This window comes from Citrus clementina, unplaced genomic scaffold, assembly GCF_000493195.1.
Source record: "Citrus clementina cultivar Clemenules unplaced genomic scaffold, Citrus_clementina_v1.0 scaffold_2, whole genome shotgun sequence".
Taxonomy (NCBI): Eukaryota; Viridiplantae; Streptophyta; class Magnoliopsida; order Sapindales; family Rutaceae; genus Citrus; species Citrus x clementina.
Window position 1 is genome coordinate 11,745,836 of NW_006262688.1, and position 18,229 is coordinate 11,764,064.

The window sequence follows — 18,229 nt, forward strand, 5'->3', positions numbered from 1 at the left end:
CTTGCTTACATCATAATTTTTATTTCAAGCAAGCTGTCCCGGGGGGGGGGGGGGGGGTGGTGGGTGGTGGAAGGATCATCAAGTGATTAATTTAGTGCACAGAAGTTAGTTAGTTACACTTTTTTACACAGATTCTCAATCATTTATTTTATCTAAAGCTATGGTGCTGGTTTAGCACGCAATTAGTCGCAACGATATATAACATTTTAACTATCTATACTTTTCCAAAAATACAAATATCAGTAGTATTGACAATATTATCTTCATTAATGGCGGAACAATGAAGAACGCGGCTAAACAAAAGGAGATTGAATTTCCTGCACTAAAGGTGGAACAATGAAGAAAACAGGCAGACAAAAGGAGATTGAATAAACTCATCAGATGAAGGTTACTCGAAATTTAATCCACCATAAAAAGTTTTACTTTTTTCATAACTTATTTGAGATCTGATATACCACCACCACATCACTTACATATAATTATCATCAATTGTCCTCGAATGAAACTTTTTGGAAGTTCTTTTTTTTTTTTTTTAATACTGTTATACTTAAATATTACAATTAATATTTACAAATAGATTAGATAATTGTGACCTTTATCGTAGCATGTACTCCTCTGAAGCACTGCCCAAATTCTTTAAATCCTCTTTAATATTTGAAGGGTGTCAAGACTGTCTCCACTCAATTATTTGATAATTGAAGGACTAAAACTAACCCGCATAATGTTGCCAAATTCTTTAAACCATCCACTCAATTATTTAATAATTGAAGAATTAAAACTAACCCCCATAATATTGCCCATATTCTTTAATTCCTCTCTAATATTCGAGGGGTGTCGAAACTGTCTCTACTCCCTCTCTAATATTTGAGGGGTGTCGAGACTGTCTCTACTCAATTATTTAATAATTGAATAAAGACTGAAACTAACTTCTATAATACTTTTATAGAGACTAAAACTATTATTCTTAATATTATAAGTGTAATGACTCTCCCACTAGACCAAAGACCTATTAGTAAATTTTTTCAAAGTTTAATTAACTATAAAATTCTTCATTTTTCATTACTTGTGTACATTTTTATATAAAGAGTCTTTAAGTGATACTGACATGCATCACCGTTTCACCGCACAACATTATTATCAAAATGAAGCTACCTCGAAGTTTAAACTAACTTAAATGTTCTACCTTTTCATAACCTACATAAAAATTATGGAGAAAGTCTTTAATATTTGGTAATGCGGGTACCACTACTTCACTGTATGCTATTATCATCATCAATGAAACTTCTTCAAATTTTAATCTACCATAAAAATTCTGTCCCATGTATGCAATGTGGCATACCACCAATTGTTTGGTAAACATTTATGTCGGTGGATTGACTATTATTTGAAAGAATAATTGTTTAAAAATAAATATAATATTTAATGGGAATTTTTTTTTATTATAGAGACGTTGTATATAATTTTTTAGTCTAAAATTTTAAAGTTTAAAAAAATTTGAAAAAACTTTAAAATTATAAAGTTTAACAACATTGCGAAATTAAAATTTAAGCTGCACAAATTTTAATTTTTTTTTTTTGAACTTACCGCCGCTATAAAATTTTGAATTAGAAAATGAGAAATTTGTAACCTACCTCCAAATAAATTGACATTTTGCACCGCGTCCCCAACAAATTTGACTTGTTGCACTGTGCACCCAAAAAAATTGACATTTTTGCACCACGCCCCCAATTCCGTTATTTTCTCAGTTAAGTTTAACGGTGGAGGGGTAAAATTGGAAGTTTATTCCTTAAATTAATTTTAATGGGAATTCTCTTTATTGTAATTAAAATAAAAATCTTTAAAAAATTAAAGGAAAAATAATAGTGGTGACAATGTACATGTAACAAGAAATTTTTTTATTACAATTAAAATAAAAATCTTTAAAAAATTAAAGGAAAATAATAGTGGTGATAAATGTACATGTAACAAGAATTTTTTTTATTAAAATTGAAATAAAAATCTTTAAAAAATTAAAGAAAAAATAATAGTGGTGACAATGTACGTGTAACAAGAAATTTTTTTTATTGCAATTGAAATAAAGATCTTTAAAAAAATTAAAGGAAAATAATAGTGGTGACAAATGTACATGTAACAAGAATTTTTTTTATTAAAATTGAAAAAAAATCTTTAAAAAATTAAAGAAAAAATAATAGTGGTGACAATGAACATGTAAGAAGAATTGTTTTTTTTTTATTGCAATTGAAAAAAAAACCTTAAAAAATTAAATGAGCTAAAAATTTTATTTTTTTACATAGAGGGGCAGTTTTATCATTCAATCAAAAGTTAAACGGAGACGTTAAACTTAACTGGGAAAATAACGGAATTGGGGGCGTGGTGCAAAAATATCAATTTTTTTAGGTGCGCAGTGTAATAAGTCAAATTTATTGGGGACCTGATGTAAAATATCAATTTATTTAGGGGTAGGTTACAAATTTCCCTTAGAAAATGTTTATATATATTTTGACGTCTGGAGAACAATAAATGTGACAATAAATGTGAAAATGACTTGATGGGATACCCACGTGCATGCCGACATGCATGTCTTTATGGACAAATGTATCACATGCTCAAGACTTGTCGAACCAGGCCAAATTGATACGTTATACGTACATGCATACGTATATATTCTTGGTTGAGATCTTCAGTTAGAACTCATAGATTTTAAACATCATTTCTGAATTAAATGTGAACTTCATATACATAATAAAAAAATATAATTCCCCAGAAATATATATATTTATGCTCAAACTTGAAAGAAAAGTTAAATTAATAATCAGTTTTGTTGATTGACTGTGTACACATATTTCGCTGCGTCTAAACTGTTGACCAACAGCCACCATATTTGCAGTGTTCATAATGGCAATGAATTAATAACGTCAAGCCCATGTGAGAGCTTTCGGTTGGTTGGATGCTATCACCGGCCTATTAATTTCTTCCTCTCAACTTCATTCATTCTCAAAATATTATATTGAATTTAACAATTTTATATCCCAAGACCAAGTCAAGATTCTACTGTTACAAGTATTTGATAGGATCCATTTGCAAGTAATCATTCATAAGTTCTCTCTATTTCTGAAAGACTTTATGCCGTATGCTTTGCTTTGGCATCGATTCTTTTGTCTATGAATTCATGGAGCATTTCCATTTGGCATCTTTTTGTGGGACAAGTACTTATATTCAATTCTTCTTTACGTTATAATTTGGTCGATCAAGCACGGCTTTCAAAGGGATATATTCATGTTCTTCAATTTAATGTTCTTTTTTTCCTTCTTTTCAAATGACAATATATAATAAATTAAAAATATGCAAGAACCTTGATGATGCAGTCGAGATATCATGACTCACAATAAATTTCATGTACTTCTAAACATCTGAAAGAAAGTTTACTCCCAATTTTACATACACGAGGACTTGATCCAAGCAAGAGGCAAATTGGATGATTCCTTTCTCTCAAAAGTTTTTCATCGAAATATAACTATTGTACATGAATTTCGTACGCCTGTTTCGATTAAATTCTATGAAATGATTGTGTTATTTAATGAAATGATACGATGGTTTTATCGAAACCTTTTTGTAGTCTCGCTAAAATAGGGTTTAACAAAACCAGGCGTTAAAGCAGTTAGGGTTTCGAGTTGTATGGCTATGGCAATTAATTATGAAAAGAGATAGCTTAAAGAGGCAGCAAAGGCCTCAAAAAGCAGGCACGAGAGAAGCTAACCCACAAGGACAAAAAAGCGTGGTTCATCAATCATCACATCAAAACCTAAGAGTGCTATAAGAACCACGCCTGCGGAGGGTATTTGATTGTGTTGAATTTTTTACCAACTTTTTAAAAAGATACAATTAGTAGTTACTAAATAAAAATATAAACTTAATTAAATTTTATTTATATATTATTATAGGAAAATTATCAATCATATACTCTTAAATGACACTTGTATCAAACGTGTGTGAACACTTTTCAAGTGTATCACTCGTATACCCTAAGTTGACAAAATATTTTTGCCGTCCATCAATCTGTTAACTTCCGTTAGAAAGTTAACAGAATTATGGCAAATTGACTATTTTGCCCTTAAAACTCAAAATGAGGTAAAAAAATAAATTTACCCTAAAAATTAACGTAAATTTTCAATACACAATTTTTTTATTTTTTTATTAATAATACATTTTTTATTAAAAAAATAAATTATTAATGGTACATATTATTAACAATTATCTATAAAAAAATATCCATATTATACCATAAAAAATTATTAACAACATATTATTTACAATTATACATATTGCACCATAAAAATTTCCAGTTGGAGTTTGGAGGAGTAGATCTTCAAAAATGTAGGTTAAATTTTGGAGGAGTAGATTTGGTTGTAAAATATTTTTTTTAGCAATTATTAATAATTATCGGATAAATGGGATGACATGTCATTTTTATCAATATATATCATATGTCATGTCATTTTTTACTAGGCAAATAGGATGACATGTCATTTTTTTAATAAAAATTTCGTCAATCTTAAAAGACTAGATTACCCTTATAATGTCAACGCTTGCAAACGGAAGTTAACGGATTGGTGGACGGCATAAGTGTTTTGTCAACTTAGGGTATACGAGTGATACACTTGAAAAGTGCTCACACACGTTTGATACGGGTGTCATTTAAGGGTATAAGGCTGAAAATTTCCTATTATTATATATGTACGTATTATAAACAATTGATTACAATTCAGCTCAACATTAAATTCAAGAGAAATTATCAATCGTATACCCTTAGTTTACTTCTTATCAAATTTATCACAACACTTTCAGGGCATATCAGTTGTCCACCTTAAGTTGACAAAATGTATATGCCGTCCACCAAACCGTTAGTTGCCGTTTAAATATGATGACGTTAGAGGGGTAATTTGGTCTTTTCATATGATACAAGTGATAATTTTAGGGTATATAAGTGATAATAAAAGATTTTAAAGGTATATAAGTGATAATTTTTAAGTGTAAAATCATCAATTCGCTACAACTCTGTTAACTTTCAAATGACAGCTAACAGTTTAGTGGTCGGCATATAACTTTTGTCAATTTAGGGTAGACGATTGATGCACTCTTAAAAGTGTTATAATATTTTTAATAAAAGAATAAATTTAGCGTAAACCAATGATAATTTTCCTAAATTAAATCCATAATTGATATACATGATTGTTCAAGATAGCAAGTGATTCTAGATCGGTTTCATTAGTCGGGTGTACCTTTCCAAACCGGAATTTTGGGTTGGGTTGCATTAACTTTCTTGATGAAGAAACCAATTGGCACGTGACAGTTGATACTCGGCCAATAAACAAGTAGTAATTAACGGTTTGGTTTGGTTGGTACTGTGATTTGATGTGAGATCGTTGGTGCAAAATTATGATTTTGCCCCATATTTGAATTATAAAGAGTTAGAGCTGTCAAAACAAGTTATCGGGTCGTGTTCATATCGTATTAAATTTAGGTCGACCCAAATCTGACCCATTTAATAATCGTGTCAAAATATTAAGACCCAAATCTGATACGGAAAAATAATCAAGTTACCCAATAACCCGCTTAATATCTATACATTGAATAAAATTTATATCAAATATTTATATACTGTCATACATACATAATTTATTGATATTATAAAATGTACATATCTATCAAAATATTATACATTTACACTATTGAAGTTTTAATTACATATATTATATTATATTATATTATATATCAATATTATAAAATATACATGTCTAACAATATTTTACACATTTACAGTATTGAAGCTCTAATTGTATATAAAATTTTATAAATAAAATACTATGTTTATGTTCATCTTTTCAAAAAATAAAAATAAAAGAGAGAATCATCTCTAATAGTTGAGTTTTGATAATAAGAACCTACAAATTATTTTAAAATAGAAAATATAATCAGGTCATTGATCGGGTAAATGGGTTAAGAACTTTAACCCTAACTCGACACGGAAAAAAATCGTGTCGATCCGGACTTAACTCATTTGATAATCGTGTTAAATTTGACAACTCATACCCATTTATTCGTGTCGGGTAATCGGGTCGTATCAAATTTTTCCAGCTCTATAGGTAACAAACACATGATCGTCACGAATGATAACCCTAATATTAATGAATTTGGATTTAGTTGTGTGTTGAGTTATGTTTTTTTTTTTAATCATCTTTTATCATACATGTCTTTATAATAATTTATGACTAAGATATCATGTCATCAGGATATCAATTTAATAGTCTGATAAATTTTATATATAGAATAATAAATTTAGTATAAAATAAAAACCGTTTTGAAGTTTTTATTAGTGATTTGATATTTTTACCTTATAAAAATAAAATTGTCAAATTAAACTGATGTTAAAACAACTTTTAGTCCCTATTTGGTTTTGAGATACGGTAACATTTAAGCTACATGTGCTCTAGGGAAAATTTTATGGGTATAAAATAAAAATTAATAATATGGAGCGAATATTATTTTTAAATAATAATTTTAACAAAATTATTAAAAATAGCATAATTTTTTTATGATACAAATGTAAAATTAAATTAACTTAACTTTTAAATTATAGTAGTTAGTATTTATCAAATACTTTGATATTATAGCTTTAAAGCTATAGATACCTAATATCAATTCCAGACAAGACGTTAGTGATCAAATAGTTGAAAACCTAAGTCATTAGTGAAAAGAAAAAAAATTTAAGAATGATTCAATTGATTATTTCTCCAAATTTTCTTCTTAATTTATTATTTTATAATTATTTTTTTAAAAGTGGGTGTGTGCTAAATGAAGCCTCATACGTGGTTGGGATGACAACTGGGCCCAGTGATTTTACTTATTAGTATTAGAGTTCAGATATTTGCGTAACTGTGGCCAACTTTTCTTCTCCATTTTTGTTTCCCCTCCCAAATCATGGGCCACAAAAACGGCAACATTCTGCTTCCGCTGCAGTTTCTGTGGCTCCAGTAGGTCCTTTATGGATAAATATCATTATTCTTTTTAATAATCATTTTTGGGTATTGATCTCTTTATTTTTTTTAATACGAATATGTTTTTAAGTTATAAAATTTAATAAATTTATTTTTTAATAAAATATAAAATTATATAATTTAATAATATTACAAATTAACTTTTTAAAATTAAATATTTTAAAAATATATCCGTATAAAAAATAATATTATCATCCACTTCCACTATATCAAAAGACTTCCAAGATAAAAAGATAAACTTTAGTTCATATTTCAATTACATGATGATTAAGCAGTCAATTAGTTCATGAAATTATCAACATGATGGTGACGTTGTATCAAATTATTGGTTTCAATGGACACGTCTTCTCACTTCTTTAATAGTGTAAATAGGCATCACGAACGGATTCGGAGCATATTATTATTAGTGGTAGCCCAATCATTTACAAGTTACAGGAGAAAATGGGGTCATTTGGAATATCACCAATACATAAAACTCAGAAAAAAAAAAAAAAAAACAGTGAGTCCAAATTTAAAATGTGTTTTCCCGAAACATTCTCATATAAAATTAAAAGACAAACTCATGGTATGGAATAATATTTCCCACTACAAGAAGCCAATTAAAGTTTCTGAACTTGGAACATTATAGCTTTTATAAAACTAGTATATTTGGTAAACATTTACAGCTGTTATTTGTAAACTAAATTAATTTGATGAAAGAGAAATATCTTTAATATCAATGATTGTTTTTATCAAAATTATTATTTAAAAATAATATATTCATATTTAAATTTTATTTCATTACTCCAACTTTCTTAATTTAAAACTTCGACAACAAAAGGACCCTAAAAAGATCCTCATCCCTTGTCCCTACTTGGAAATGCAACAACCCCCATTCTCGCCTCCCCTGGGCACGCCTGGGTTAGCAAACAGTCACCAACTGGTGAACCAAATACAACTGCAGATGGAAATAGTGCTGCGGGGCTTCAGGCTACGATTCTATCATTGGAACAGGCAGAGGAACAAATCCAAAAGAAGACATTTTGATTCCAAACTAATTCTACTCATCCCGTAATTTGACTTATATTGACCCAGTTGACCCCTTAATTTTAATTTTGCAGATTTGAAAGAATAAAGATTTTTGAGGACTAGAATAACATTGAACTAAAGGCATTAAGACATTTGACAGTCATAAATTCAACGCAATCAAATTTGTTTCATCCACGTTGGTTATCATTAAAGGAATTACCACTTACCAGTGCCCGGACAATCACATAAATTCAAAGGTAACCTGAGTAACGGCCACAACACAACACAGGTTTGTAATTCACAAAACCCAAAATTAATACAGAATGCGCATTACTAATTACACTGGGCACTAGTTAAAAGATGCAAGCCGGTCCAACACTGTCAACAGAGATCCTAAAACTCATTCATAAACTTCAGCACAGATGGCGTTTCCTAAAGGGTTGGGTAACTTATGTTTACCTTTGCATATACGGACACGACATAGTCCATGAATAGTTGTATCCTCATTCAAGGTGTAAAAAATCAAAGATGACGTGATTAAAAAACATTCACTTAAAAATATTTTCTTCCAAAATTAAATTTGAAACAAAAGGTTAAAACACTGTCTAACCTTAAAACTTCTACCAAAATTAATACATCATAACCAAAATGAAAAGATCTATCATTTAGGCAACACTTAGTCACCCTTTCTTCTGAACGAGCATCCCTCAGTGAGTCTGGCACGACCACCAGTGGGCTGGCACAGAACGGATTGGCAGTTGCCACAAACCACAACAGTTTGAGAGTGGCTGAAAACAGTTGTTCTGCATTTACAGACAAACCAAAAAGTGAGAGTCGATATCTATTTATAAATTTAAATGAAAATATAAATAAAAACTCAAGATATTTACATGTTGAAACAACCCTGACATTTCACATCCTGCATCAATAATGTGAAAAAGGAAAAAAGCAGTCAGTCCGGCAAATAGTATAAATATGAAAAAGAATAAACCAACCAAACTCAGCTGAAAGAAAAAAAGGCTCCACAGGTTATGACTTAAAGATAGAATTCACACCCATAACAAACATTTAATCTTAAAACAAATACTATATCGTTAAAATCTAATTGTTATCATCGTCACTCTATGAACAATTTGTTTATGAACAAGAAATTTGAGATTTTGTCCTTCCGGAAATAAAAATTTTAGAATTACAATATCACAACCTTTGCAAGAATTGGAAAATAAACCTATTACTATTTTAACAGAAGATACTAACATAGTAACAACAACAACAACAAATAGAACATTAAAAGAAGGCACATTACCATAAAAAAGGAATTGGGGGATTGAACAAGCCGCTTAAGCTTGTGCTTCTTCTTCTCAAGCTCAGCAGGAGGATTCAACAAATCAATATCGTTTTGGAGAACCTATTCACACATTCACAAATAAAAAGACAAAGAAGCAACATTATTACCCACCAAAAAAGAAAGAAAAATATCAACACTAAAACCAAATTATATTTGCAAGTTAATTTTTGGTTATAATGATCATAATAATCTAGTGCTTCTATTGGTATTATATATGTATGGTAGTCGCTAAACTCTTTGCAGAGAACTGGAAAGTCTAGAAAATAGCCACTGTAAGCTAAGTGCAACAATACTCATTTTGTTTGACGGTACACACAATTCACATTTTTGTCCTCACAAATATTATACTCCACTCACATTCTTGTAGATATAGTTACCTCGATTCAGTTCTGAAATTGAGAGGGAAATGGAGTAACAACCAATGACAACACAACTAGAAAATCTTTTATAAATTTATTCTTTTACAAAGAGATGTGGTTTAAATTCATTGATTGGATAAAAATACAAAATAATAAAAATAAGTCTTTTAAGATGAGATTTATCTAATCCAATCAATTAAATTATGATATATTAATTTGTATAAGAATTTATAACTCTTATCTTGTTATAATCACTAACATGTTCTGAGACTTTAACTCCCACCATAAAGTTGTTTAAGGGCATGAGTTAACAACAGAGCCCATTAGCTAAGTTATAAACTTAACCATGAGTCAAAGATAAGACGACATAATTCAAACATCCCGACTGCGAAACAGCGAAAGGCTGGGGTTGAACCTTCTAGGAACATGAATATGATAGTGTTACTGGAACACTATCTACAAAATGGGCGGTTCCAGCATTTCAACCGAAAATATATCGTAAACATCAAACGAGACACGGCCTCAAACTGATCCTTTTTTCAATTTTTATTTTTATTTTTTTCCCTTTCCAGAGTTTTCTAGAAAGAGAAGTTAGAAGATAGAGAGATGAAAACGCAAGAGGCAAACATCCATGGCTGAATGGTTAAAGCGCCCAGCCTATAGCAACCTAATAAAGAGGCAAATTCGCCGATATCGATATGCTCTGCCGGAATATACAGATGGAACAGAATATGGATCGGATAAATCAGAACTAGATTTTATCAATTCCCAAAACTAGTTGATTTACATGAATCAATAGGAAAAAAAAACAAAACAAAACAAAACACATACAAAATAGTAGCCTCGTAATAAAACAAGCACACAAGCATCATAAAATATGAAATATGAACTCACCATGCTTGCTAATTGCTATTGCCACACGAGATTCAGGAGGAAACCCTAGAAATTCCTAGCAGCAGAGAGTAACTCAGGAGGCTGAGAGGCTTGCAACGAAATTAAGATGGTTATATAAAAATAGGAATTGCGCTCTTCTTCACCGTTGGATTAATCAGTTGTGGATCCTGACCGTTCGCTGGGTTTTATTGCCTTGTTCTGGGGCCGGGCCTCTTGGGGCATCTTATGGGCTTCGTAAAAAATTGTACACCGAATATGTTTAAAACACACGTTAAAAGCATGCACTTATTCAGTCTGAAAGGTATTCTGTCTGCATCTTATTCATAATTTTATATAATTATCAATGTTCTTAAAAGAGTTTGGTGCATGGAAATCACCCGGCCATGGGGTATAGACTAACAAAAAAGTTCAAGTCCCCAGCCATGGGAGAATTAAAATTTTCTCTTGTTAATTACTATCTTTATATAGCGTATATTTTTCAGCTAAAAATATATTTAGTGTATGTTTGGTATGACTCGTTTATTAGATATAAGTACTCATTTAATGCCATAAGTTCTTTTCAATTTTTTTGTTGTTACTTGATTAATTTTTTAATAGAGTTTTTAAAAATTAAATAAATTATTTTGCCTCTAACATTTCGAAACTCAAATTTTAAAATTTTAGTGATAGACGTTGAAAAGCATTTTTAAAATGTTAAATTATCTAAAAGTATCATTTTTATTTGACAATTTTATTTTATTTTATTGTTTTAATAACATAATGTTATAAAATTTACTTGTTAAATTCATTTTACAATTTTTAGTAAAAGTTCTCATTGACTATCAAACAACTAAAATATTTTTGGTGAAAATTCTACTCGTAAAAACTCTATTAACAAAGGCTCTATTTAAATAAATTTTATTCAGAAAACTACACTAAATAAAACCTTAGTAGTACGAGTGACTAATTATGTTATAATTGTATGAAATTAATCTCTCATAACTCGCTGATTGTAACGCCAACAGATTTTAAGTAATAAACAATTTGATGAAGAATTGAAGTGGAATCTTTTGCCATCATTGACAGAAATGATCTTCATACATCTTCACAGTAATAATTGATGCACAGAAAGGAGACAAGCATCACTTTCATGGCCACCCCACCCAGCATAAAAATATAAAAGAAGCAAGATAAATGAACATCAATGAGGGCCTAAAGATCAAATAGGAATCCACTTTAAATATTCCATTGAACAAAGTTGGCGGGGGCAGCCTGCTAGTTTAGAAAACAGGCACGACAGGTAAACCAGATAACTCCAGAAATGAAACTGATGCTGCAGAGTGCAGGCTACGACTATAGTATTGGAACAGACAAAGATTAACTTCTAAACTAGTTCCAAAGTAAACCTGCATCTCACTCCTTTAATTCCCACCCTTCAACGGAAGGAACAAATAAAATGAAAACATTTTAATTCCAAATTGAGTTATACTGATTTTGCTGACATCTTGAATTAAATTTTGCACATTCCAAATAATAAATAATTTGAGGACTACAAGCTATCCCAAATATAGTGTTACTAGTGCATGGACAATAATTCATTCTCATTCAATATAACCTGGGTAAATGTATCAGAACACAATAAAAAGTACGTTATTCACAAAACTCAAATTCGTCAAAGCATAAAACTAATTATATTGGAAACTGCTCGCAAAACACAATCCCACCCTGTCTACAAGCACACATTGGTCATTCCCAAAGGGTTTGATGGCTTATTAAAGCACCTTTTCATATGTGGTCATCACGAAATCTATAAAGTAAAATCTGAACACATCAAAGGAATGGATAATAGATTAATTAATTACTTAAGTGGAGAAATTTATTCTAATATACTTTACAATTTTGTAGATTAACGATAAGAGAATGACCTTCATTTATATTAGTCTACCAACATTCCTAAAAGGGACTAATTTATCTTTCAAGCCTCTACCTTGTAGTAAGATAGATGCATCACAACATTGTCTTCTAGACAACATCTGGAATGTAAAGGGTGATAGTAGTAAGATCTTAGCAGCCTTAAATGCATTAACATTTTATTTTTCAAAAATTCAAAGCAAACCTTTGAGCAAGAATTTCAGTTTTTATGAGATCTACACCAGGTATCTATCTACTCAGTGGCGGATCCAGCTTGGGACCAGTGGGGATTTAAGTCCCCACTGAAAAAAAAAAAAATCCTTTATTAACTAATTTAATTTATCAAAAATTTCTAATAAATTTTTTCCTAAGCCCCCACTAATTTATATTCAAACCCCTAACACATAAACATAATTACATACTTTAAGTTTTTAAAACAAATAAAAAGATATGAGCTTTACAAACTAAAATTAAGCCCACAAATATTAATATTAATCAAATTTTTAAATAACCCACGAACCCATTAATAATATTTTATTATTCTTTACCTTTCTCCAATTCCACTGCCTGCACCAATACGCAAATCTGAAACCCCTAAATCATCTTCTTGTTTCGGCATCTCCAAAAGCAAAACAGCAGTGACAGACAGTGGAATTTGCGTAAATCATCTTCTTCTTGTTTCGGCATCTCCAAAAGCAAAGTGGAAAGTGATTTCTCCTCCAAATTTCAAACAACCCCTCGTTTCTTCATTCAATAAAATTAAGGTACAAATTAATATTTTATTTACTTTTTATTTTATTGTTTATAAATCATATATAATTATTGTGAAATTGATGTAGTTGTTTTTCTTCCCCATTAGTTAGTGTATCATCGGGCTATTGGTGTATTTAAAAAATATAATGTGAATTATGTGATTGAGTGTAGATTTCATAAAAAAGAACACATATTATTAATTAAGAAAATAACAATTGCAATTAAGCATTTGCTTGTTTAGCTTTATTGTCTTGTAATGTTTGTTAATTAATTTATAGCATTAATATAATTATATAATAGGGGAATATGCTAAAAGTGCTACTAGCCTAAGTAAACTACTCAATATTCATAATCTTTATTTATATTTTGAAATAGGTATGGAAAGGTTTTACAAAAGAAAGGAGCCACAATTTTTAGAAAAAAATGATGATGCTTCAACAAGCAGAAGCATCCAAATGAGTTCTCTACAATTGATATCATGGCACTTGAGATTCAACTTGATACATATATTTTGGATATGGGCACTAGTGGTGAGTTTTCACAATTAAAGGATATTGGTGATCTTGCAAAGCGGATGGTCGAGACTAAGAGACATAATGTATATCCATTAGTTTACTTGTTAATAACATTGGCATTGACTTTACCTGTTGCCACTGCGAGTGTAGAGAGAGCATTTTCAGCCATGAACATTTTGAAGAATCGGTTATGAAACCGAATGGGAGAGCAATGGATGAATGATAGTTTAGTTGTTTACATAGAAAAAGACTTATTTAATAATATTGATAATGAAGTTGTAATGCAACGTTATCAATGTATGAAAACTCGTAAAGGACAATTATAAACATATATTGAAGTATGATAAATCTTTCAAATTTATATATTTATTACTCTTTAAATTTTTTTATCGTCGTTGGGTAAGCCCCCAGTCAATCAACATGCTGTCTCTGCCCCTGTATCTACTTAACCTAAAGTTTTAAGAAAAAATATAAATTTTTACAAGCCTGACTATCAAGGATTTTATGATTTCAAATCAACCTTTGATGTTGCAAAACAACAAATTGGCTTGAACTTTTTCGTAACTCCTTTAGCAAGAGACATAGCTGCAATTCACTATATTTGTCTCAGCACCCATCACAATGTGTTTAAAATAGTGGATTTTTTTTTTAACGAAAATAGTGGATTTGTTTCATCTTTTGCTAACACTTTATATTTTTGCAATCATTTCGAAATAATGGTTAAAAAATTTTAAATATTAAATGACAGATGCTGAGATTTGTATGAAGAAAGAGATTTTCTAAAGGATAAACTCAAGATTTATCGACGCCAATAGCAGGCAAAGAAAAAAAAACCTTTAACTCTACTGATTAAAGCAGACAATGAGCGCAGAACACTTAACACAAGTGAGTTATAAATGAGAGAAAACAAAATCTTTTTCTTTACGAGTACTAAACTTTTAGGATCATTAAAGAACATCTAGCTAGAATGCAAAATGACAAAATAGAGTTCATTTAGAGTTTTCTCAAAGACCTCGTCAAACATAGCTATGAAACCCCAAGATTTGCCCACCAAACACCTGAACTTCTTATCACAGGGGAGACTCATCATGGCAATACTTAAAAGGTTTGCCCAAGAAGTAAAAAAGTGCCTCTAAAATATATAGAGACTGTAAGTGTCGTCTCACTTATAGTATTACAAAAGTTAGCATTGATATGAGATTATACAAACCAATAGAACTAAATTTCACAGATAAACCACTAATATTAACTTCGCAATTATTATTAGATTTTGATTTTCTTAATCAAGTTATTGTTCGAGACCTAAACCAAACAAATGCATTTGAAAGAAAGTTGGCATCAACGATGCTTAACTTAATGGTAATGGGAAAACGGTTCGTGGTGGCTGATTTCCAATCAAATGAACCGAAATTGAGATTCAAGTATGAAGTGTATTATGAATTTCAAGCACAACATTCTATTTTTCTCCAGGGATCTAACACCATTTGAGAACTTGGTAACTTAGAAAGATCAAATATACCTTAGATCTACACCACTAATTCCTTAACCAAGTAGATTAGACATTAGAGAAGCAAAATGATAGCAAGGGAATTTGAGATTAGAGAATTCACAGATCATCCAAAATTGATGCTGAAGACTTCAATAAAAAAATATATTATCGCTAGAATATACCTGAAGTCTCTTTTATCTCAAAGACCACAAATAATCAACTCATGGATTTCTACCGAGGGCAGTATGAAGGAGATATCAAGGCATAAGATCTCTTATGGAAGATCAATAAAGCAAAGAGGAAGATAATCGTAGAGATTTTTACAACAATCTAGATGATATTGAGGCCCACAATATTGACAATAAGTGATTAACACTACAAAGTGTACCTTTAATAAATGTTAAGAGTATCATTCTTTTACTTACAATGTTGATTTATGTGCTTATAACTTATGAATTATCTTAATGCTCCTTTAATATAATTTTTTATTAAATTAAATTGTGGTATGTTAATTTTACTTTAATTTTATATTGTAGTTATGTTTCAAGAATAAAGAAAAATCAAAGCCGAATGCCGAAGACAAAAAAGATAGATTGAATTGAAATAAAAAATAAAAAATAAAAAATGAGGAGCCACTTTGTTAATTGATAGTAAAGTGGCAGGTGGTTTCCATTTGAGACTATTAATAATTTAAAAGAATAATAAAATATTTAATTTAATAATAAAATAAAGACAAGGAATAGGCAGCTCCTGCCTGTAAAAAGAAGGGAAAGCAAGAATTGAGGAGACATAGAGAAATGAGAAGAAAAAAGGTAGAAAATAGAATTGGAGGATGAGTTAAAAAAAGGTAGAAAATAGAATTGGAGGATGAGTAAATAAAGAGCAGAATCAGAGAGAAAGCGAAGAAGTGCAGAAGAGGGGTGAGAAACGGAAGGTTTAGTTTTCAAAATTTTTTCTCTTTTCTTTTTCATTCAATTTTTTTGTAATTTATTTTGGAAGTTCGAATTTTAATTCATAAATAAATTTAGTTTTATCTTCAATCTTAGTTTCTTAATTATATGTAAATTAATTTTAACAATTATTTTTATTTCAATTATGCTTAGCTAAATAATAATAGTTAGAGTAAGATGAAACTCTTGGTAGAACAAATATGATTTAATCAAATTTTATTTTTGTTATACAAATTAAATTATTTTCTATCTAATTTTATTCATATTACATATATTGAAATTTTAATTTATTGTAAACAAATAAGGGAGTTTGGCACAATATATTCTTAATATCTTAGTATAAAATATAATAAAATGGTATTTTAACTTATTGTAAACAAAATGAATTACGACACATTAAGTATTTACTCCATAATAAAATTAATGGGAAAATAATAATAATTTATACAATTAATCTTTTTGGCGGTAAGCAAAATAAAAAGAAAATAATTTATTAAATTATATCTATTAATAATGTATCCATATCCCTAACTAATTTATTTTAATAGTTTCTCTTAAATTAAATAGTGTGTATTTAAGATATATATTTAGTTCTCAGATAATTTAAAAAAAATTAATAAATTAAATCTTTTTTTATGGATCGATCGTAAACCCACTTAATTATATTATAATTAAACACTCTTACATTTAAAAATAATGAATACTTTTAAATTGTGTCAAGAGCAGTACTCAACAATGATCCAGCAAAGTGTCACCCTTCACTTACTACCTCTTTTAAAGCACAACTTTCAAAAAGGAAAAGTTATAGTGATTATTTTACTGACACCGCCTTTCGTCACAGGAAGATTAAAGAAGTATTTTGGTCCACACATGTGGAAAGTAAAAGATAAAGAAGCAACTAGGAAAGAGCTCAATAAATAAGAAGAGTCTTCTTTTGAAGGGAAGATCGAGAAGACTGATTAGAGCCAAAAAAAAGAAAAAAAAAGAGAGAAAGAAATCAAATCAAATCAAAATATAGAAAAATATCTTATAACAAGTTTCAATTTGCAAAAGCTCTTGTTCAATTTCTCATTTTATTTAAAAGTTAGTTCAAGTAAGTTATTTTATTCAACTAATATATTATAGCTAAGCTACCTTTTTTTTTTTGAAGTCTGTTATATACAAATATTACTGACGTTACACCAGACATTACAATTAATATTTACAATCATACTATATAACTGGGACCACCACCATACATTGACACACTGAAGTATATGTCCAGATATTTTAAACCCTCTCTAATATTCGAGGGGTGCCTGCTCCACTCACATTTCACATTGACACACTGAAGTATATGTCCAGATATTTTAAACCCTCTCTAATATTCGAGGGGTGCTTGCTCCACTCACATTTTGTAAGGGAGAGACTGTCTCCACTCAATTAATTAATAATTGAGGAAGAACTGAAACTAACCTCCATAATACTCTTATGGAGACTCGAACCTTTGCACTCAACATTGTAAGTACAAGGCTTCTTCCATTGGACCAAAGGCCCATTGGTGTAGCTAAGCTACTTAGTTCTTCTTTAATAGAGAAACCCAGTCCTTTGCAAATTTCTATGTGCTTATAAATGAATGAATTTCATGTTATAGATCTTTCATTAAAGGTCAAGTATCCTTTTATTTGCTTATGACGAATGTTTCCTTTCTACGAAGAATAAAATCAGACTTTGTAACAAATCTTGGGTTTCTAGGAAAACCCAAATCCTTGAAGAAGGACCTCTGAGTGCCCAATTTTACTCCTAAGTATTGTTTTAGCTAAAGGAAAAGCATTTTGGGAAAGAAATGAGGTTTTGTGTTGGGATTTCCATGCCTCTTAAGAGAAGAAGGTTTTACGAAAAGTTTTGAGTTTTAATAAAAAAAATTTGATTTTATATTCTAAATTTTAGAAAGAAAGAGGAGGGGGAGAGAGGGTTACTATTTTTGTT

General features: G+C 29.8%; 1 protein-coding gene across 1 annotated transcript; it reads right to left on the minus strand.

Moving 5' to 3' along the window:
* Nucleotides 1–8,457: 8,457 nt before the first annotated feature.
* Nucleotides 8,458–10,769, minus strand: LOC18051346 (40S ribosomal protein S27-2). The gene is made up of 4 exons (XM_006446826.2): nt 10,665–10,769; nt 9,370–9,471; nt 8,954–8,982; nt 8,458–8,866 (listed from the first exon to the last, which is right to left on the minus strand). Exons 1-4 carry the CDS (start codon nt 10,665–10,667, stop codon nt 8,740–8,742), a joined length of 261 nt encoding a protein of 86 aa, XP_006446889.1. The 5' UTR covers nt 10,668–10,769; the 3' UTR covers nt 8,458–8,739.
* Between the last annotated feature and the right edge of the window lie 7,460 nt (nt 10,770–18,229).